General features: G+C 37.2%; 2 protein-coding genes and 1 long non-coding RNA gene across 6 annotated transcripts; 1 reads left to right on the top strand and 2 right to left on the bottom strand.

Annotated features, from left to right (window-relative positions):
• Nucleotides 1–2811: 2811 nt before the first annotated feature.
• Nucleotides 2812–3831, bottom strand: LOC110944659. Its single transcript, XM_022186310.1, has one exon. It carries the CDS (start codon nucleotides 3829–3831, stop codon nucleotides 2812–2814), a length of 1020 nt encoding a protein of 339 aa, XP_022042002.1.
• A 6828-nt stretch (nucleotides 3832–10659) lies between these two features.
• Nucleotides 10660–14005, bottom strand: LOC110865310. Of its 3 annotated transcripts, XR_002550523.2 has the most exons (5): nucleotides 13480–14005; nucleotides 13254–13364; nucleotides 11870–12025; nucleotides 11173–11645; nucleotides 10660–11080 (listed from the first exon to the last, which is right to left on the bottom strand). It is a non-coding gene; the product is annotated as an uncharacterized LOC110865310 (long non-coding RNA). The 3 variants fall into 3 exon arrangements; XR_004860683.1 differs by having other exon boundaries at nucleotides 11870–13364; XR_004860684.1 differs by having other exon boundaries at nucleotides 11173–11452; nucleotides 11870–13364.
• A 454-nt stretch (nucleotides 14006–14459) lies between these two features.
• Nucleotides 14460–16445, top strand: LOC110865309 (UPF0481 protein At3g47200). 2 transcript variants are annotated; one of them, XM_022114556.2, is made up of 2 exons: nucleotides 14460–14702; nucleotides 14841–16445. In XM_022114556.2, exon 2 carries the CDS (start codon nucleotides 14851–14853, stop codon nucleotides 16222–16224), a length of 1374 nt encoding a protein of 457 aa, XP_021970248.1. In that variant the 5' UTR covers nucleotides 14460–14702; nucleotides 14841–14850; the 3' UTR covers nucleotides 16225–16445. The 2 variants fall into 2 exon arrangements, with proteins under 2 accessions (XP_021970248.1, XP_021970249.1); XM_022114557.2 differs by having other exon boundaries at nucleotides 14494–14745.
• Nucleotides 16446–20769: the final 4324 nt, after the last annotated feature.

Raw genomic sequence — 20769 nt, 5'->3', positions numbered from 1 at the left:
CTGATGAGCTGAACTGTTGACTTTAGATCTCTTTATCTCTAACTCATGGCTTTCAAGCCTTTCAATCAGCAAATCCACTGTTAATTCTTCAGGCTTGATTGTGTTTTCAACATTAGAGCGAAGTATTGCCAATCTTGATCATTTGGCAATGAATCAAACAATTTATCCACCAGCTCCTCTTCAGTATATGTGATGTTGTGTCTGGCCAGCTCCATTTTCAGATGCCCAAATCTTTCGATCATTTTACAAACAGATTCATTTTTCATGCTACTGAATAGATCAAACTCTTTACGCAACAATTTCTTTTTGTTTTTAACAATTTCATTACTTCCTACACATTTTCTCTCTAACGCTTCCCACAAACTCTTCGAAGTTTTCTCTTGTTCAAGTAACGAAATAATATCTTCTCTTACTGACTGTTTGATTAATGTGATCATTTTATATTCAGCCACAACATTTTTTTATGTCTATGTCTGTGAAATCTTTCGCATCTATTAACTCTCCTCCCTCTTTTACTGGTTCAATATATCCATTTTTCAGTTTTAACCAGCTTTCAGGAGCGAAAGCTTTCACCCAACCCTCAAATATGTTTTTCCACCAGTTATAATCTTCAACTTTCATTAGCTTCGGTGGTTTCTGTTGGCTTCCTTACATGTTCTCAAACTTCAAATTCTCCGAAATCTCTCTTGAATATTCTCTCATCTCAGATCTTCTATCTGTCGATTTGGAAGTGAACGCGTTGTAGAATGTGTTGTAAAATTCTTCACCGCTGCTAGACATCTTTAATCACCTGAGAACAAACAAACAAACTCAATCAGTTTACACAATATCAAATATTCTGAAATACACTGACACTCGATTGTCGTGAAATGATTTTGACTTGAAAAAAAAATTCACTTTCGAGCGAAATATAACTCTCAAGCGAAATCAGATTTTAACCAAATATTCCCTTTCGAGCGAAATCAAGTAATAACACTATGAGCGAAATCACTTGACTAATCAATTCGAGCGAAATCAGACTTTAAGACTTTCGAGCGAAATCAGATTGAACTTTTGAGCTAAATCAGGATTAATCTTTGGAGCGAAATAGCAGCTTTTGAAACTTGGAGCGAAATCAGATTGACACTTGGAGCGAAATAAGGATTAATCAGGAGCGAAATCAGGATGACTTTTGAAGCGAAATCACAACTATCTAGTCAACTGGAGCGAAATCACATGGAATTTTCAAGCGAAACCCCAATGTTCATTCGAGCGAAATCACTATCTTTGTGTCTCAGGAGCGAAATCAAACTGACATTGGAGCGAAATCACAAATTGTCCATTCGAGCGAAATCAACTCGAAGTCCATTTTTGTCCATTTTTAGTCCGAATTTAGATGTGAAATTTTCAAGGGTTTATCTATGTCCAATTTTTAACAAACTGTGAAAATTTGATCCGGTTTTGTCCGATAAAACTTCCTGAAATGATGAAAGAAGGTGTAGAAGACAGAAAACTGATCCACTTGAGCTAAACTCTTCCTCCTATGCTCTGATACCACTTGTAGGATCGTTGTTGAACCCGAATGAGTCAATTAGAAGAGTCTTTTATCCGAATCAAAGGCGGAATCAATGAAACGGACGCTCAAACTAATTATAATGCCTCTTGTATTGATTTAACACTGATTACAACCTGAGAACAATTTGGCAGCACTTCGTTACACAATCCTGATTCCGTGCCAAATGAAATGAACATGTGCACTATATATAGTAGAGCTAATTTCGCTCTTATGACCTAAATGCCTTTCGAGCGAAATAAGAAGTTTCTGATTTCGCTCCAAATGGACTTGAACCATATGAGCGAAGTCACTCCCTAAAACACTATTTCCTGTTCCTCAAACCTCGTACACTGATTATCCTATTCTATCCTATTACATTATACAAGACGAAGTCAATAGACGTGATGCACTAACAAAGACTTCCACCAATGGTTCCCAGTTTCGGGCGAGATTCATATTAGCTCCAACTAAAAGTCCCAAATGTTTGAAAGGGAACAAGCCTTTTTTGCATTTAAGCATATCCGCCACACTTTGGACTTCCGCATCACTTATTCCAATGCCAAAGATGCTACTCTTAGATAAATTCACCTTAAGACCGGATGTCATGTAGAAGCATCTTAAGATCCTCCGGAGGTTCCAAAAGTTAATATGTGACCATTCCCCGATAAACATCACATCATCCGCGTAGATAAAATGCGATATTTTTGGGCCACCATTAGAAAACCGAATCCCATTAAAAAGACCTATGGAATCGGCCTCCTTCGTAATTCCGGTTAATGCTTCCATAGCGATAACAAATAAGAAGGGTGATAGAGGATACCCTTGTCGGACACCACGAGAGCATTCAAATTCCATTGTTGGCGAACCATTTACCAATACTGATGCCCTCACCGATGCTAAAGTTGCCATGACCCATTTTCTCCATTGTGCGGGAAAATTCATTTGATTCATAATTGAATCAAGGAATTCCAAATTAACTGAATCGTATGCCTAATTAATATCCACTTTGAAGAACATACCACTCTTCTTTGATTTTTTAAGCCACCCAAGGAGTTCGTTAAGCATGAGCGGACCGTCCATAATGCTTTTATCTGCCAAAAAGGCCGTTTGTTCTTCGGATATTAACTTCCCAGTTACCCCTTTTAACAAGTTCACTAGTACCTTTGAAATGACTTTATTCACTACTCCAATCAAACTTATCGGACGGAAGTAAGATGGACATGCCGGGTCCTTAAGTTTCAGAATTAGAGCAATAAATGATGACGTGCAACAACTGTTCAAAGAACCTTCTGTGTAAAATCTGTCAAAAACTCTAATAAAATCGTGTTGAAAGCCCTCCCACATCTCTTTATAAATTTAAAATTAAATCCATCAGGTCCTGGTGCCCGGTCTCCCGCACATGACCAGATCGCGTTCTTTATTTCCGTACTTGAGAAAGGAGCTACCAGGAGATTTGCTTCTGATTCCGAAATCGTGTTTATGTTTGGACACACAATATCGGGTCTGTGCTCCAACGGTTCCTTAAATGGTTTCGAGAAAAATTCATAGAATGTCTCTTTAATGACCAACGGATTAGTTTCCCACACCCCATCTACCATAAGACCGTTTACCCGATTATTACTCAGATTCGAGTTGATGATCTGATGAAAAAAGGCAGAATTTTCATCCCCATCTATCGCCCATCTAGTTCGAGATTTTTGACGTGTGTCCATTTGACGCAATCTCTCATGTTCCGCCACAAAGTTCTCAAGTTCAGCTCGTTCCTGTAATTCTTCCACCCCCAGTTCTCTGTCCTCTGCCAATGTGTCTAGAGCAGCTAGCCGACTTTTTTTCACACCATACAACCCTTCCGATCTACCATTCTCTTCTTTAATCCATGCTTTAATTTTTGTTTTCAACCACCTCAACTTAATTGTTAAGGCAAGCTCTTCTGGTCCTGAAAAGACAAAAGATCCACAAACTTGTAGTACGTAGTACATGAAACCCGGATATTCAAGCCACGAATTAAACAATCTAAACGGAGTATGTCCAAAATCTGATTGAACTGTAGTCAGTATGATAGGCCTATGATCCGACGAGTCTCTATCCAAGGCTAAAACCGAAGTGGTTGGCCATCTTTCCATAAAACCAAGGCAAACCAAGAATCGATCTAACTTACTAAGCTTCTCACCATTATCGGAAATATACGTGTATTTTCCTCCTCCCATATTATATTCCTGAAGCCCTGCCGATAGGATGAAGTGGTTAAAAATCTCCGCATTTCGAGGATTAAATTCCGAGTTACGTCTTCGAGGCATCTCTTACTTCATTAAAATCACCCATTAGAACCTAAAGCCCCTGGAGTGAGTTTCTAACCGTAAGAATATCATTCCATAATGCTCTCCTTTCCGCAGCATCATTTGGAGCATATACATTCATAAAATTAATACGGCAACCCGACTGCACTAATACCCCAGACACTACACTACGAGAAAGTGTCTTTGTTTAATTGTATTTTCACACAAGAAAACTGTTGGACACCACAAACATGCCAAGCCCCCAGATCTACCATGTGATTTTACCACAGCTAGCTCAAATATTGTACGGCCCCAAAAACTATTGAACAGGAAACAAGAAGAATTACCAAGTTTTTCTCCTGTATCGATAAGAAGTGGATACCATAACTAGTTTTTATACCTCAGACCCAGTCTACCTTCCGAGAATCCCTTACTCCCCTAAGGTTTATCGACAAACAATTCATGGTAAATCACTGTTAACACCTTCTGAAATAATGAGCTTTTCTGTTTCAGCAGCAAAATTTTGAATGTTAATCCCCACAAGAAAACCCACCCTAGTTGTGGCTTCGACCTCCTCCCTAATATGATTCGGAGGACCAGAATACCTAGGTGTATTTTGCACTACGGTAGGAGACTTACCATGACCGTGGAGAGGCGGCGGACTCGGCGGCGTTACCGGACAATCTTGAGATCCTGTATGATTCATCAAAGTGTCTACATCGTCAGTCACTGTATTAATCTCCACATCACAAACAGGGTTGTTTAGATCTAGGGATTGTTCTTTCGAATCTGAAATTTGACAAAAAGACCGATTTGGTGGTCCTTTTGCATAGAGCCAGAGGAAGGTGGGGTCCTGACATCTCTGGGCCTTTTTCCTCGTGGAACAGGAGTTGATATGTTAATTTTGACAACTATATTTGAACTTCTTGTACCTCGAGATGGTACCTCCATCGTAATCATTAACCCTGTATAGGGTGAGAGAAGTATTAATAGATCTATTGGGTTTGACTACACAGGCCGTAGACTAGTCACTCTAGTCAAAACAAACCTAAGATTACTTTCGAATCGTAGGGAGCTAAAGTCACGTATTGATTATGGGCTTATGATATTAACATGTGTCAATATTCCTTGCAAGCTTATGAATCCACGAGTTGTTTAATTTAATTTTCATGTATAAAAGTTTTTATGGGAAATCTGAGAATAGAATTACCTATTGAGTTTAACAGGAAGTTTTAAGAAGAAAACTTGCCTAAGTGTTTTTAAAAGAAAGTTTTAAAAATTAAACTTGCCTAAAGTATTTTAATAGGAAGTTGAAAGACTTAAACTTGCCTAAGTATTTTGTAAAAGTAATTTGATTTAAATTTTACTTTTATTATCTCTGTGTACTCATCAACCAATGTATTGACATTTGTTAGCGAGTTTTTCAGGTACCCTATGGCTTCGGGATTTTGTGATGCTATGTTGTAGTAAACGTTTGTTTGGACATGTGTTTTTTATGGGAAAAAAATTATTTGGATCCTTTATTGGATTATAGATAACTAGGGATGGCAATGGGTCGGGTTCGGGTCGGGTATTGGTAATCCCATACCCGTACCCGGTTATAAAATCACGTCCCATACCCGACCCAATACCCGTCGGGTATTTGTCGGGTAATTACCCGTCGGGTATCGGGTATACCCACGGGTATCGGGGTTACCCATTAGTTTGTTAAAAGATATACGTTGGGATTTCTAAATACATTTTTTTACTATTGTAATTATTATATTATTTTATTTATACAACAACTATTATAAACTAAAAATGTACATACATACATATAAGTTTTATCATAAATTAATAATAAGTTTATTATACTTATACACTCACATGCATATACTTCACAACCTACAAAATATAAATACTATTATCAAAAGCATATACTAAAAGAAAATTTATTTTTTTCACATTATAAACATAATGAAATAAATCACTAATAGACAAGGATTAATGGAAAATAAAAGTATAAATTAAAAAAAAATCGGGTATATAGTTCGGGTAAACAGGTATGTGATTTCGGGTAATCGGGTCGGGTATCACCTAATCCCATACCCGACCCATACCCGCGAAAACTTTTAAAAAATTAATCTCATACCCGGCCCAATACCCGTCGGGTATCGGGTATACCCGTCCCATTTGTGTCGGGTTTCGGGTATACCCGTCAGGCTCGGGTATTTTTGCCATCCCTATAGATAACAAGTTTTATGTCATGTTTAAAAATTAGGATGAATATGTTCATCTTTAAATAAATATGTCCAAATATGTAATAATCTAACATTTACTAAAATGCTATTAATTGGTTGCTAACCTTCGTCACCACCATGCTTGTCTTCCGCTATGATTTTCGGGATGTAAAGATTACTATATATGCTAGATGTTAATCAAAATAACGCTTTAAGATAATAAGGCCACACGGAGTGGCTTGGCAAGACCCCTTCGATAACCATCGGCAAGAGTGGAAACATGTGGCGTATGATTCCCTCACTCTTGGTAAGTGGCGGCAAGCTCAAATTGGCAAGGCTTCTTGCGGCAAGGTGGGTTGCAATCGTGCCTTTGATGACTAGAAGATGAAGGCATTAAGATGGGCCCCTTTCTCCCAATAGCTAATCATATAATCAGACATTAGTAGATTATTTTTCATACATCTAATTTAAAAAAAAAGTGGTTATGGCATATGAAACATGTATTCGTGAAAGCTTATATGACGCTAACGTCAGGAGCATAGTTACATTTAGGGGGCAGTTGCCTCCCTAAATTTTTTAGTGTTCTTGGTACTTTAATATCCCTACCCCCTCCTAAATAAAATTTTGCAATCGTCCCCTTTACACATTTGAAACCAGCTCCATCTAAATTTAGAAACTCCCCTCTAATATAAACAAGTTTTAACAGTAATATAAACAAACTTTAAATCTTTAACCTAATTAGAATTTTGAATAGCGCAATGGAGTTCATGGGGGTACTAGGGAGCAGTGTTGTAAGAATCGCTAGGCGCTAGTCGGGCAGTGGGGTGCCGACTAGCGATTAATCGGGATTAATAGGGATTACTCGGAATTAATCGGATTGAGTTTTTTTATATGTAATTTTTAGTTGTATATATATACACACACATTTTTATATGTAGTTTTTTAAAGTAGACATGTTTTAACCCCTCGTTGACCCATTTTTTTAAGTAATTGGAAGAAATTTATATGGTTTGGTCGAAATTTGGCCGACGTCTAGCCAAAATTTGCCCAGAATAGGACCGCCATTGACTGCCTAGCGATTAATCGGCCATTAATCGGTGAACCTCCGATTAGTGATTAATCAGCGATTAATTGGAGACTAGTCGGGATTTTTACAACCATGCTAGGGAGTAGGGCTGTAAACGAACCGAACGAACACGAACGAGGCCTTGTTCGTGTTCGCTCATTAAGGAAATAAATGTGTTCACGAACGGTTCATGAACACTTACCGAACGAGATTTTATGTTCGTGTTTGTTCATTAAGGAAATGAGCGTGTTCACGAACGGTTCACGAACATAAGCGAACACAAATAAATTTGGCGAACGCGATGAAGGATAAAGGTGGATGGCCAAGAGAGTAGCACTAGAACCTGAATCCCTTATTGTGGAACGGAGGTAGATCATATTCATCGATGTAAATAATGAGAAAAGAAAGGGAAATGGTGCATAAACAAGGTGAAAGAAGGTTTCCTAGTTTAATTGTTAGTGTAATGATATAAATAAAAGTTTAGTAGTATAAAAAGTATAGATAAAATATATGAAAGTATAAAAATCATTAAATAAAACACGAACATACGAACATAAACAAACGCAAATGAACGAATGTTCACGAACACCTTACCAAACGTTCACGAACACAATTGAACGAACGAGACCTTTGTTCATGTTCGTTCATTTAACTAATCGAACGGAATTTGTTGTTCATGTTCGTTCGTTTATTAAACGGACGAACATAAACGAACTTCCCGCCGAACGGTTCACGAATTGTTCGCTGAACGTTCGGTTCGTTTACAGCCCTACTAGGGAGAGTGCTTTGCCCAACCCAAATTTTAGCCCAATATGGTTTAAACTATATATATATATATATATATATATATATATATATATATATATTTAAAAATGAAATAAAATAACAACTGAGGCATAGACAATTCAAAGGAAACAAAAAACTAAACATCTTATCTTCCCATCCTTTCAAACCTTCGTCTTCACCGATTCGTGCCACCACCTCGCCAAGACTAAAACCGTATAGTAATGCCAAAAACACTGGCCATAAAACTATCAATTAGAGTCAACTAAATCAAATGTTGAATATGATGATCTAACCAATAAAATGTGGCTTAAATGGTAACTAAATCTAAGATTTAAGCATCTGTTTACTAGTCCAAAATCCTTAAGCGGTACTTTAATCATTTTAATGCTTTACACTTCAAATGGTCATTTCACATGTTAAATGCCCGCTAGTCCAAAATCCTTAAGCGGTATTTTAATCATTTTAATCCTTTACACTTCAAATGGTCGTTTCACATGTTAAATTCCCTTTAGTAATTCTAGGAATATAGTTAAGATGAAATATCAAACACTTCTTTATTTATATAGAAAACAAGATGTTACAAAATCCGACAGAATTCCGACCGACAAGTGAGGAGTCGACGACCACTGATATGGATCAATTCTGACGAACTTGGTTAGGACTTAAGTATGCTTTGAATCTTTGACGTTTTGTTTTAATTCATTTGATTTGGAATACAGACTAGGGTTTGAAAAATTGAATATTTGAATGCTTAAAAAGTTGAAATTTAAAACATTGTTTGTAGTTGACATACTTTTTGTTGATTATATAAAATTTAATTTGATTATCTTATATGACCGGCATGATCCGACCCCAACCGAACAAAATCTGTCAAAAAACACTACATGGGTTCCCCCTATAAATCATGGGTTCGCCACTAACTAAGGTGAAGGAGAGAGTTATTGTGGCAAGTGTGACAACTAGTCTAACCACTCCTTAGACGTTAATAATGACAAATTATTGATCATAATTTTGGATCTATAGGTCCAAAACACAACATATACAATGCTACTATTAGCACATGATCACAAAAGGCCACGCTAAGCAATTAATCCAAGTACGTGTTGATACCTGTTTTAACTTATACAACACAGTAGTAATAGTAATGTGGAGTTTATTTTTATTTTACATAACAAAATAGTAATGTCAAGTTTATTTTTACCAAGTAAAATAATAATATGAAATGAATAATTACAGTGTTAATATATTTTATGAAGATACATGGAACATATGCTCACACATAAAAATATACTAGTGGGGAACCCGCGCGTTGCAGCGGACTCGACAATACGGGTCGAGAACATAATTCGATAAGAAAAATTATACAAAATAAGTTGTGTACACATATGAAAGATTTGACCCGTTAAGAATTCAACCAATTGATGAATATAATGATTTGAAAGAAGACAAATACAGTCGTCCCGATCATAAAGAAACGACACTTTGTGACGATCACAACGAGCTTTTGATCTCTGCAAATGTCAAGAAAGAAGACAAATACAATCGTCTTTATTTTACAGTCACTGGAAGGGTTATAAAAAACGAATTCTAAGTGCCTGTAATACAAAGATCATACTTTATAGAAAATGCATGTTTAAATATAGGAAAAAAATATATTTGGTATATCCCTTCAATAAAAGCACCCTATGAAAATAAGCTATGTGCTTAACTGTTTCGCAGGTAAACACAACCTCAATTACTCATGAAGCCAAAATGACTTATGAAAATTGCAATTTTTGACATGAAATAGTCGAATATCCCTTCGGTAAAAGCATCATATGAACCCAAAAAACACTCACTTGAAAAGATGTTCATAGGCAAAAAAATCTTAACAGAAATAAAACCTTAAAATCGATTTGCAAGTACATAAATTCATAAGTACCACTATGATTTTCATCAATAGTAACAAGCAGCATCTTTGAAGTATACCTGGAGTACCAAAGATACAATGAACATGGTGTTAAAGATAATCAAGTTGAAATATTTATGTGTCAATCACGTTGCAATCTGTAGAGGTATTCATAAACCGTTAATTCTAACTGAACCGCCAAAACAAAGCAAACCAACCAGTTCGGACAACAGTTTGAAACTTGTGGAACATATCATTTAACATTTATTATTTATATATATTTTCATTTTGCAATATCCATCATGTATATATGCAATTTATAAAAAAAAATGGTTCAAACCGCCAAACTGAACCTTTGATCGGTCCAGTCCAACCGGCCCAATCAAGCCAGCAAGTTTGGTTTGCAACTTTAAGAAACATTAGCAGTTTGAACAATAGTTATTAAAGGCGCTGAGCGCACTTAAGGCGCATAGGCCTCGCCTGGGGCCTAGGCGCAAAGCGCAAATAAAGCGAGGGCCTGAGAAAAATTAAGCGCATAATGAAAAAAAGTTAAACTATATTATGTATTAGAAAAAGAATTTAAATAAAATAAACAAAAACTATTATATAAAACTATATATCATCTATTAAGAACCAAAAGTTCTAAAAATATTAGTGTATTAGTGTAGAAAAGTAGTTTTCCTTGAATAAAATTAGGAATTTGGCTAGAATCTTGTCGGAATTTAGAGAATTTGGCCGGAAACTCTCCGGGATCTAGGAATCTCGCCGGAATCTGCGCCTGAACCCTCACCTAGAGAATTAAAGCGCAATTTCCTCGACTTAAAGCGCAACTAACTCGCCTCACCTGAAAAATGGGCCTAGGCGCAAGAGGCGATGGCTTTTAACAACTATGGTTTGAACGTCTCCACAGATTTTTTTGTTAACACCAGAACGTGAACATCACTATCAATCTGTAAATGCCAATAATAATCAAAATGATATCTTTGTCTTAATTGTTAGGAATGTTTTTAATCATCAAAGTTGTTCGGGTATCTTCTCCACTCGTCATTTTATCAAGACCAGGCTGAAACTGTTTTTTACTATCAGTTTGACTACCATTTTTGGTAAGCATGCCGGTTCCTTCCACAATTCCTCAATTATGGCCCCAAACCCTGCGTCATGTATATCAGATTTCACTCATACTTTCTGCAATAAGCATGTTCTTTGTCGACACACGTAGCAGATACCTCCTCCACTGCAGCTGCCTCCCTTCTCATCTTTTTAGCTTCAACCTCCATAGCCTTGGTAAAGTGTCCACTTTTTGGCTATAATCTGAAATCAATATGACAATTTAAATAAAAAGTTTTGATGAAAACCCAACATAACAACTATAAAACAAAATGAAAAAAAAGATAATAATTAACCTCGATAGCGGCATATTTGTCTTTAATGCTTTGATCAAGTCCCGGATTGACACACCATGGGGAAGTTTTTACTCCCACTCATTGAACGAACAAGTGAAGCAAGTAGTTCATCTAGGCTCATATCCGGGTTGCCACCCGCAGATTTCGACAACCGTTTGTAGACTTCAACACATGCACGAGCCTTTTCGTAAAAAAGATCAAACAATTTCTTGTAGCTTGTTGCCGGCTTTACAGTCATAGTCAGCAAGATCTGTAGAGACCCAAATAACAGAAGAACCATCTGCATAACCGGATATTTTCGTAAAAAAGATCGAACAATTTACACTTAACACCCCTAGTTCTGAAGCCAATCCGGAAACATGCCCCATTTAACACCCCAAGTTCTGAATAATGTTTAACCCATATGATTTTTGAACAGAAGGGTCATTGGCATCGCTGCATCGCAGAGTTATCAGACAGGTGCGCCTTCATCTCTGAGACAAAACGGTTCAAATAACAAAAAGATATGTTTTCAGTGATATGCAAATTCTGCATGTATGTGAAATTTGTTTGACATCGTGTTCAGCAATATCAATTGTGAAGTGACTACTCAAAGCCTGTACCATCAATTTGTTTTACAACTTGGTGAATTATTAATTAAGAGAAAAGTACGAAATTAGGGTGACTGTATTTTAAGAAAATGAAATGGATAATGTACCTTGTCCTCAGTTGAAGGGCAATACCGAGGCGGAGTTTAATGTAAGTTGTCATTTTGAAGCTGATGATTGACTTGTATTATACGGGTTAGATAATAGCACGTTTGCTCCTATTCAATGTCTTACGCCGGATCAAAACTAAATCAATTCACCTGTATCTGCAGCCAGTCATACTAACAACATAACAATCATAATCAATTATCTTATAACTACATGGGTAACAGCTTCAATTGTCGGCATCGGTGATAGGACGGAAACAACAGGTTCTCGATACCTGTCTAATATATAGATTAAGATCCAATTCGCTGCAGTGATGGTGAATCGATTAAGTGACAAATCAGATTCTGGTCAATGCTAGGGTTCCGGCAAGTACTTAGGTAAGCTTTTTTCAGTTTCATGATTCTGTTTTTGTTTATATCAGTAACGTTAACTGGTAATCTTTTCCCGTGGTGATGAAAACACCAAGTAGACTATGAAAGATTCGATCTTGAAACTAATATGAAAGAAATGAAATAACCAAGATGATAATGAATGAACAAATTTAATGAATTTCTAATGGAATTATACCTATGCTCAATTCCAAAAAACCATTACTCGTGCCGATTGATGTCCCTGAACAATCATCACCTATCAATTTTTGATAGTCTTTTAATTGATTTCAACCATAGTTGTTAAAAGCCATCGCCTCTTGCGCCTAGGCCCATTTTTCAGGCGAGGCGAGTTAGTTGCGCTTTAATTCTCTAGGTGATGGTTCAGGCGCAGATTCCGGCGAGATTCCTAGATCCCGGAGAGTTTCCGGCCAAATTCTCTAAATTCCGACAAGATTCTAGCCAAATTTCTAATTTTATTCAAGGAAAACTACTTTTCTACACTAATACACTAATATTTTTAGAACTTTTGGTTCTTAATAGATGATATATAGTTTTATATAATAGTTTTTGTTTATTTTATTTAAATTCTTTTTCTAATACATAATATAGTTTAACTTTTTTTCATTATGCGCTTAATTTTTCTCAGGCCCTCGCTTTATTTGCGCTTTGCGCCTAGGCCCCAGGCGAGGCCTATGCGCCTTAAGTGCGCTCAGCGCCTTTAATAACTATGATTTCAACTGTAGTTGGATGTCATCGTTCTTGAGATCGTCTATCAATGCTTGCCGACCATAGACATTGTTTAGACTTTAAACTTGGTAGTAACATGAGAAGATCAAAGAAATTAATTTCTTATTTCTCGACCAGTTAATAGAACTGAAATCGAGGACACTAATCACAGTAAAAACAAATAAGATCAGTATCTTGTTAACATTGCAAACATCTAATTGCCCATGTTAATTAACAAAGGTAATCAATCATTCAATCAACAACTTAAAACAAAATAAGAACAAAAAACCTTTTTAGGGTATAAACTTGAAGAAGAGTAGAATCAATTTGAAGCGCCTTATTGCAATCCTTAATCACATGCTTATAAAGCTCCAATTGACTATAGAAATATGCTTGATTCCTGCAAACAACAAACAACAATCAACATCAACATCAATTACGATAAACAAATTAAAATAAAAATCGGCAAATTACAAGAAATTAGAAACAAAACCAGTAGAGAAGGAAAGAGAAACCTGCAGATGTGGTGGTTGACGAATCGATTAGGGTTCTGGCGAGATGAAGAGGGGTTGTTTCAATCCGTCTTTTTAAACATCGATTACACCTTCGAAACACGGGTATAGATCAGTCTCATTCGATTATCATCATTACCAAACATAATCAAATCCAAAAACATGCCTCTTGAATTCTCAATCGGAACCCTAGGTAGAAGATTTGGGAGGAATCCAACACAATTTGGAAGCAGAAGATGATTATGAAGATGCGCTTGTGCGTTTGGATGATGAAGGGTTTCATGAGGTGTTTCGTAGAGAATTTGAGGAGAGATTTGTAACGGTGTGTGGGTATGAAGGTGAGACGGTTCATATTTGCAGGCCAGCATCGAATCCCATTCAATTCAATGGGTGAAAACCCTAGTTTACCCCTAGGTGTCTTAAAATACCCCTCACAAATGGCTTGAAGTATCTTGTACATATTGCTTCGAAAGTTGTATACCATGTAAAATTACATCTCTATCCATCACTTCTCCTTTATATAATAGTAATAGATAGGTATTTATTTATATTTATGATTCAATGAAACTAGTCTGAGCCTAAAAAACCAAAGTTGTTTTTTAACCTTTGCAGCCTATTTATGTCTGTAACATAATGTTTTATGAGTTTACAAAGGATCGCATAGAATTTTATATATAGATTATCTATATACATTTTTTTACGAGCTTCACACCCCTCTCCTCTCACTTGCCTGGCCCATTCGTCTGACTCAACCTGTCTTCACTTTTTGAATCTTTATTGCTTTTTGGTTTTCTTTAACTTTAAAAAGGAAGATCGCCTGGGTTATGGAGCCATATTGGTGCATTATTTTCTTATTGTTGGCCGAGAAGATGATGCCAAGTGGACATAAACTTCACAAAACAACAGATCATATATACAACTTTTTGGAAAGTTGTTTTAACATAAATCCCACTAAGTAGGTAGACCCAATGAGATGACTAAACGGAACGTGAGCTTTGCATAAGTAAAAGCATTTTGGTTCAAACACACACACACACACACACCCCACCTTGTGAGTGGTCACTAGGAAATTGAATGCACCACTAAAAGGATTTGAATGTGTCTTTTGTTTACAATGCAGTGGGTTAAATCTAATAGGAACTTGTTCTTTTGGATGATGTTTACACTCGGTTTACAGGAGATCTAAACCATCAGCTCACTACTTGGTGCAAAAACACAAATTTAAAGTACGTTTACAAGTGGATTTAGAGATTCAAATTTGATTTCCATGTAAATAATTATAAGTCTTAAAGATTTAGTTGTTCTTGTTCTTATATTGGTATGTTAATTTAGCTACTTACTTATGCCTATTCACATTTCGACAGCTCAAACCCAATGGAGAAGGAGATGAGTATGAAGATGACTGAAAGTGAGCATGTAATGTTTGAAATCCCCTGTAGTCGACCGGTCACGGACAAAATTTCTAGCCAGGCCATGGAGTGGGTTAACTGCCTTACAGGCAAGACGACCACCAAAAGCTATGAACGTGAAGGACGTATGGAGAAAGTACCACCGTTACTCTTAAAAAGCGAGAAAGGTCGTAGAAACAGTGAGTGCTACGAGCCTGCAGTGGTTTCACTTGGCCCGTATCACCATAACCAACCTGCCCTTGCTCAAGCGGAGGAGTACAAACTCATAACACTAGAAGAGTATAGTTCGAGCACTGGAGAAACTATTGATACTTTATACAACATGGTGTTTGAGGTGGTACATGATGCAAGAAAGTGTTATATCGATGGTTCTACTGACGATTACAGCGATCACGAGTTTAATCAAATGATGTTACGAGATGCTTGTTTTATTTTGCTCTATATTGAACGAATGCCGTGTGGACACACCAATGTATTCTTAAATAACGAGTACTTGGGCGCAATAGGGTTTGCGAACATAAAGCGTGATCTTTTGTTGTTAGAGAACCAGATCCCCTTTGTAGTACTCGATGTTTTGTTGACGTTGAAGTTCCCCAAAGATAAAGGTGAAATGGTCCTAAACAAATTCTTTAATTACTTAAACTATGGCGAGGTGATGATGAGGAAGGATAAAAAGGTGCTGGAATACAAGCGACCGCTTCATCTTCTGGAGCTTTACAGGTCTTATTTCATCTCACTTCCAACTAAAGATAAGGCGTTACATGAAAAATTTAATTATGTAAAACGAAATCGAGCGTTTGCTTCAGTGACAGAGCTCAAAGCTAGATGGATTTTCTTGAGATGTACCTCAGATGAGTCTACGAGTGACATGGAATTTAACTCGTATTGTTGCTATGGTGAGTTTATGCTTGCACGTAGAGCAGTGTGCCCGTATACCAAAGCTATATACCTGAACATGATCGCGTATGAGATGTGCCCGCATACCCCAAATGACTTGCGGATTTCGACTTATATTCGAGTAATGAAATCGTTAATCCTTCAACGAGCTGATGTGAAGGAGCTGCTTCGTAATAATATATTGCTTCATAGTCTTGGTAGTGATGAAGAAGTGGTGAAGATGTATGATGAGTTTGAAGTCCCGGCAGTTAACTATTACATGTTTAATCAGCTTCGGCTAGGGATAGAAAAGCTGAACGAGAGCAAATACAAGACGTGGGTAGCGGAGCTGATTACCGACTACTTTGGTAGTCCATGGAAGGCTTTGGGTTCGTTGGTGGCTACTGCTATTCTGGTCTCTAGTTTTGTGCAGACTTACTGTGCGCTCAAGCCACGGGATTGATGATCACTCCAACGCGTGTTTATTTTGTTGTTACAATTTTGATGCAGGGGCGTTGGGATTTAAAGACATGTTCAAGATATTATCTTTTATTTATTCGAATTTCGGTTTGTCTACTTTGTTCGTCATTTTATTGTGTTATCTAATATCCTGGTATGTAGGAATTAGAAGTCTTATATATGATTTGGAATTGAATTATGAAAGCAGTATGTTTTTAGATTGAACTTCAATTCCAGAACCGTTGCATATTGAAGCTTTTGTTCTTAAGACTCGATAAAAGTACCGACATAGAGCCGAGTGACGTGTGTGCGGGTGTCTATATTTTTTAGTATATTTTTAGCACTTTTTACTCGCCGATTCAAGTTTTAAATTTATAAAACACGATTATCACCCTACACATACCCGTACCGAATTTACCGAATTGGGTACATTTTCGGTACCGATTCGGTACCGACTTTTGAGATTTTCGGTACCAGTTCGGTACCGGTCCGGTTCGGTACCGTTTCGGTACCGGTATTTACCGGTTTTTACCCTCAAATACCGGTACCGTACCGGTACCGAACCGTACTGTACCAGGTATATTCGGTACCGGTACCGGTATCCACTTTTGGGGATTTTCGATTCCGGTACTTTCGGTACCGGTACCGGTCAGTACCGAGCTCATCCCTAATGCTAGGGCAAGTGCACCCATCGCGGACGTAGTATAGTGATGGTAACATACCGAGATTGTCAAAGGACACAAGAGCTTTTAATACCAGCTTATCGTCAGCGTCTAATCGAACCAATCTTTGAGAAAAAGTTTTTTAAAGCTATAAAAAGAAATAAACTAAAAAGTAAAAATAAAATAAAAATAAAAACAGATAGACAAGAAAGAATCACTTGGTTTCGACTTATCTTTCATGTATCCTTTTGATGATTTCCGCACTTTGGGTATTTTAAAAGATTATCTACGTTATAGTAGTAGGCCTCTCTTGTGATGGCGACGCTACCCTCAACCTAGTGGTCTGAGTCAGTAAGGATGCAGTCCCACTAGGTCGGATTATTGAAAGATAATTAAGCAAGTTATTAATGCAAAAAGTGGTGGGCCCCCTTCCAGGCAACGATCACTCTCAACCCTTTGGTCTGAGTCACCACTCACCAGGGATACAATCCTCGCAGGGTTGATTTAAAGTTTTAATAGTAGTTTATAGATAAGAGATTCAAGCTTTTGGCACTTCTCCCGTGGTGGGTAATGTCCGCTCCGACTCGTGAAGTGTTACTAAGCTTGAACTAGGTTCTCGCAGGATCTATACACTAAACGAGACATAGAATTTACCCAACCACCCTTCTAACCCCCTTCCAAACAATTAACGGGCTTTATATAGACCGTAAATACACCAATATGTGAATCAACAACATATGAAGAACGATTAGATAAATTTGTCTTCAATATAAAAAACTAGTTATTAAAGTCATTAATACATACCTAATTTAAAAGTTGCCAAAGATTGGAAATCATAAAAAAAAATACATAAAAGATTTGTATTCACCAAGTGATGTAAGAGTTTAGCCAAGCATGACCTTTGTTTGACAAAGACTCTTACTATCAATCTTGGATCCCAGTGTCGCAGCCCCTGACCCCTGCCCCGAGAGCGGGCGGCCGCGGGAGACTCAGAGCTGGTGGTATCGGTGTTTATTAATTTGGCAGCGGAATACAACAGAAGTTTATGCAGATGCGCTGCATGATCCTCTTTACTCTTAGAGTAAATTAGAATATCATCTATAAAGACAATTATGAATTTATCCAGGTATGGTTTACATATCCTGTTCATCATGTCCATAAATGCGGCTGGGGCATTGGTTAAACCAAATGGCATGACGGTAAATTCATAATGACCATATCTCGTTTTGAAAGCAGTTTTAGGAATATCCTTTTCATGTACTTTCAGTTGATGATATCCGAAGAGTAAGTCGATCTTACAAAAGAATCGAGCTCCTTGAAGTTGATCGAACAGATCATCGATTCTCTGTAGTGGTTACCGATTCTTAATCGTGACTTTGTTCAAATCTCGATAATCAATGTACATACGCATCGACCCGTCTTTCTTCTTAACGAACAACACCGGTGCTCCCCACGGTGATGAACTTGGTTGTATAAAACCTTTGTCAAGAAGTTCGTCCAATTGTTTCTTCAGTTCCTGCATCTCTGTTGGTGATAATCGATATGGCGCATTAGCAATCGGTGCCGTCCCTAGTATTAGGTGAATTCTAAATTCAAACTCTCTATCAGGCGGTAATCCAGGCAACTCTTCTGGAAAAACGTCTGAGAATTTAGATATTACAGGAATATCTTTTAATTCTTTTCCTTTGGTATTAATAATTACAGAAATCATATATACTACTCCTACTTTCCTTTCATAACTTGCAGCTTTATCACAGAGATGAACTTTGTCGATCTGGTTGGCTTATCTCCTTTAATTGTGATCTTTTCACCACTTGGTGTACTTAATTCTACTGACTTTTGATCACATAAATACTAGCACGATTGGCTACCAACCAATCCATTCCTAATACGACATCGAATCCAGCTAGATTCATTGGGTAAAGGTTAGCAAAGAAACAATGGTTCAATATTTCTATTCTTGTTCCCTGCAAGATTTCGCTTATCTTAACGGATTCTCCGTTTGCCGTTTCTACTAGACAATCTTGTTGAAGTTTGGCTAAGGGTTGGTCAAGAAGTTGGTAGAAAAAAGTGTTGATAAAACTTTGGTTAGCACCAGAGTCAAACAATACTTTGGCAAATATGGTATTTACTAAGAACGTACCGGCAATCACATCCGGAATCATCTTGGCTTCCTCAGATGTCAGAACAAACGCTCTAGCATTCTTCTTAGGTGCTTCAGTTGTCTTAGCTTTGTTGGTCATGGCTAGAGCTAGTTTTGGACAATTTGGTTTGATATGCCCATTCTCTCCACAATTGAAGCATATCCCATTACTAGGTTTCCTCCTACAGTCTTCTTCCTTGTATCCAGATATTTTGCAAAAGTTGCAGTACATAGAGCATTTTCTAGAATGTTTTCTTTTGCAATACCTACAGTAGGGTGTAGAGGAAGAACCTGTACCTTTCCCACGGTTGGAATTACCGTATCGAAATTCTTGGGTAAGCTTTTTAGCTGGGTTCTTTCTCTGGTTTTCCTCTTGTGTGCGTATCAATTCGTCAGTCAAGGTATTGGCTAGTTCTACTGCTTCTTCTATGGTTTGCGATCTAGCTGCCTTGACTATGTGTCTAATCTCACTAATTAATCCCCCAATATAACGGTAGATTAATACTGGTTCAGGTGAGGCGAAGGTAGGTACTATCCTAGCATATTAGAAGAATATGGTAGTGTAACCTTTGCAGTCTATTCCAGTCATTCTAAGATTTAGGAACTTATTGGCGATTTGTTCTTTTCACTGGGAGGACATAATTTTCTTTCAACCATTTCCTTAAAGTTGATCCATTCCATATTATAAACTCTGTCACTTCCCTTAGACTGGAAAATGGTATTCCACCATTCTAAGGCTGCATTTTTGAAAAGATTAGAAGCAAACATAATCTTATCTTCGTCTGCACATTTACTTATTTTTATGACTGCTTCTGTTTTTTCTATCCAACGTAAGGCTGCAATAGCTCTTTCATTGCCTGAGAATTCTATTGGTCTGCAGGCCAAGAATTCTTTATAAGAATAACAGTATGAAGCAGTTCTTCTACTTTTAGGAATTGGAGCTTGGATAATAGGTCCATTATCGTTCACACTGTGACTTGGTTCAGTGTGTTGACGTTTACTGCCATTTGCAGATTTATTATTTTCTGCTTCTTTAACAGTCTTGATAATATAAGGCATATCATCTATAATTCCTTGTGCTACTATATGTTAGATGGCACTGTTATCTATTTGGTTTCCGTTATTGTCATTATTCTGGTTTTCCTAATTTACTTCGTTCGACATCTGAATCGTGAATATTTATCAGGTACTGATTATCACAGGAATAAAATTTAGTACAATTATTTATACACAATCACATATACAAGTTGGTCAAAAATGTCGATCATTGCGACTTTTACTCTTTTCTATATGCATCTATTACAAACTATAACTAGAAATCAAATATACTATGCATCCGTATCTATATATTTATTATTTTTTTATAAAAGTACAAAATTACACATATATCTAGGTATGTTCTAATTGCCGTTTATCCAGTACTGCATTTCTCGTTCATCATATTTCCAAACTAGTTTCTTTCCTATCCGTCGGATTCTATTCCTCTCATTCACTAAATCATCTCCATACTGATGGAGTTCCTGCACCTGTTTTCTACTCATTGGTGGGTCTAAGGGTTCAGGTTGAGGTACGGGTTCCTCATAAGGGTTTGAGCTATTCACTTCGAAAAATGTTCTATCTGTATCCCTCCACGGATCCGGTTGTAAAGGCATTGGTTCTTCGGGAGGGTATAGGGTCGAACATGACCTATTGTCATCAAACCAAGGATCATATTGTAAAGGTTGTGGAGTTGGGATTCTAGTTA

This window comes from Helianthus annuus, chromosome 6 (genome assembly GCF_002127325.2).
Source record: "Helianthus annuus cultivar XRQ/B chromosome 6, HanXRQr2.0-SUNRISE, whole genome shotgun sequence".
Classification (NCBI taxonomy): Eukaryota; Viridiplantae; Streptophyta; class Magnoliopsida; order Asterales; family Asteraceae; genus Helianthus; species Helianthus annuus.
This window is presented reverse-complemented; position numbering and strand designations above follow the sequence as displayed.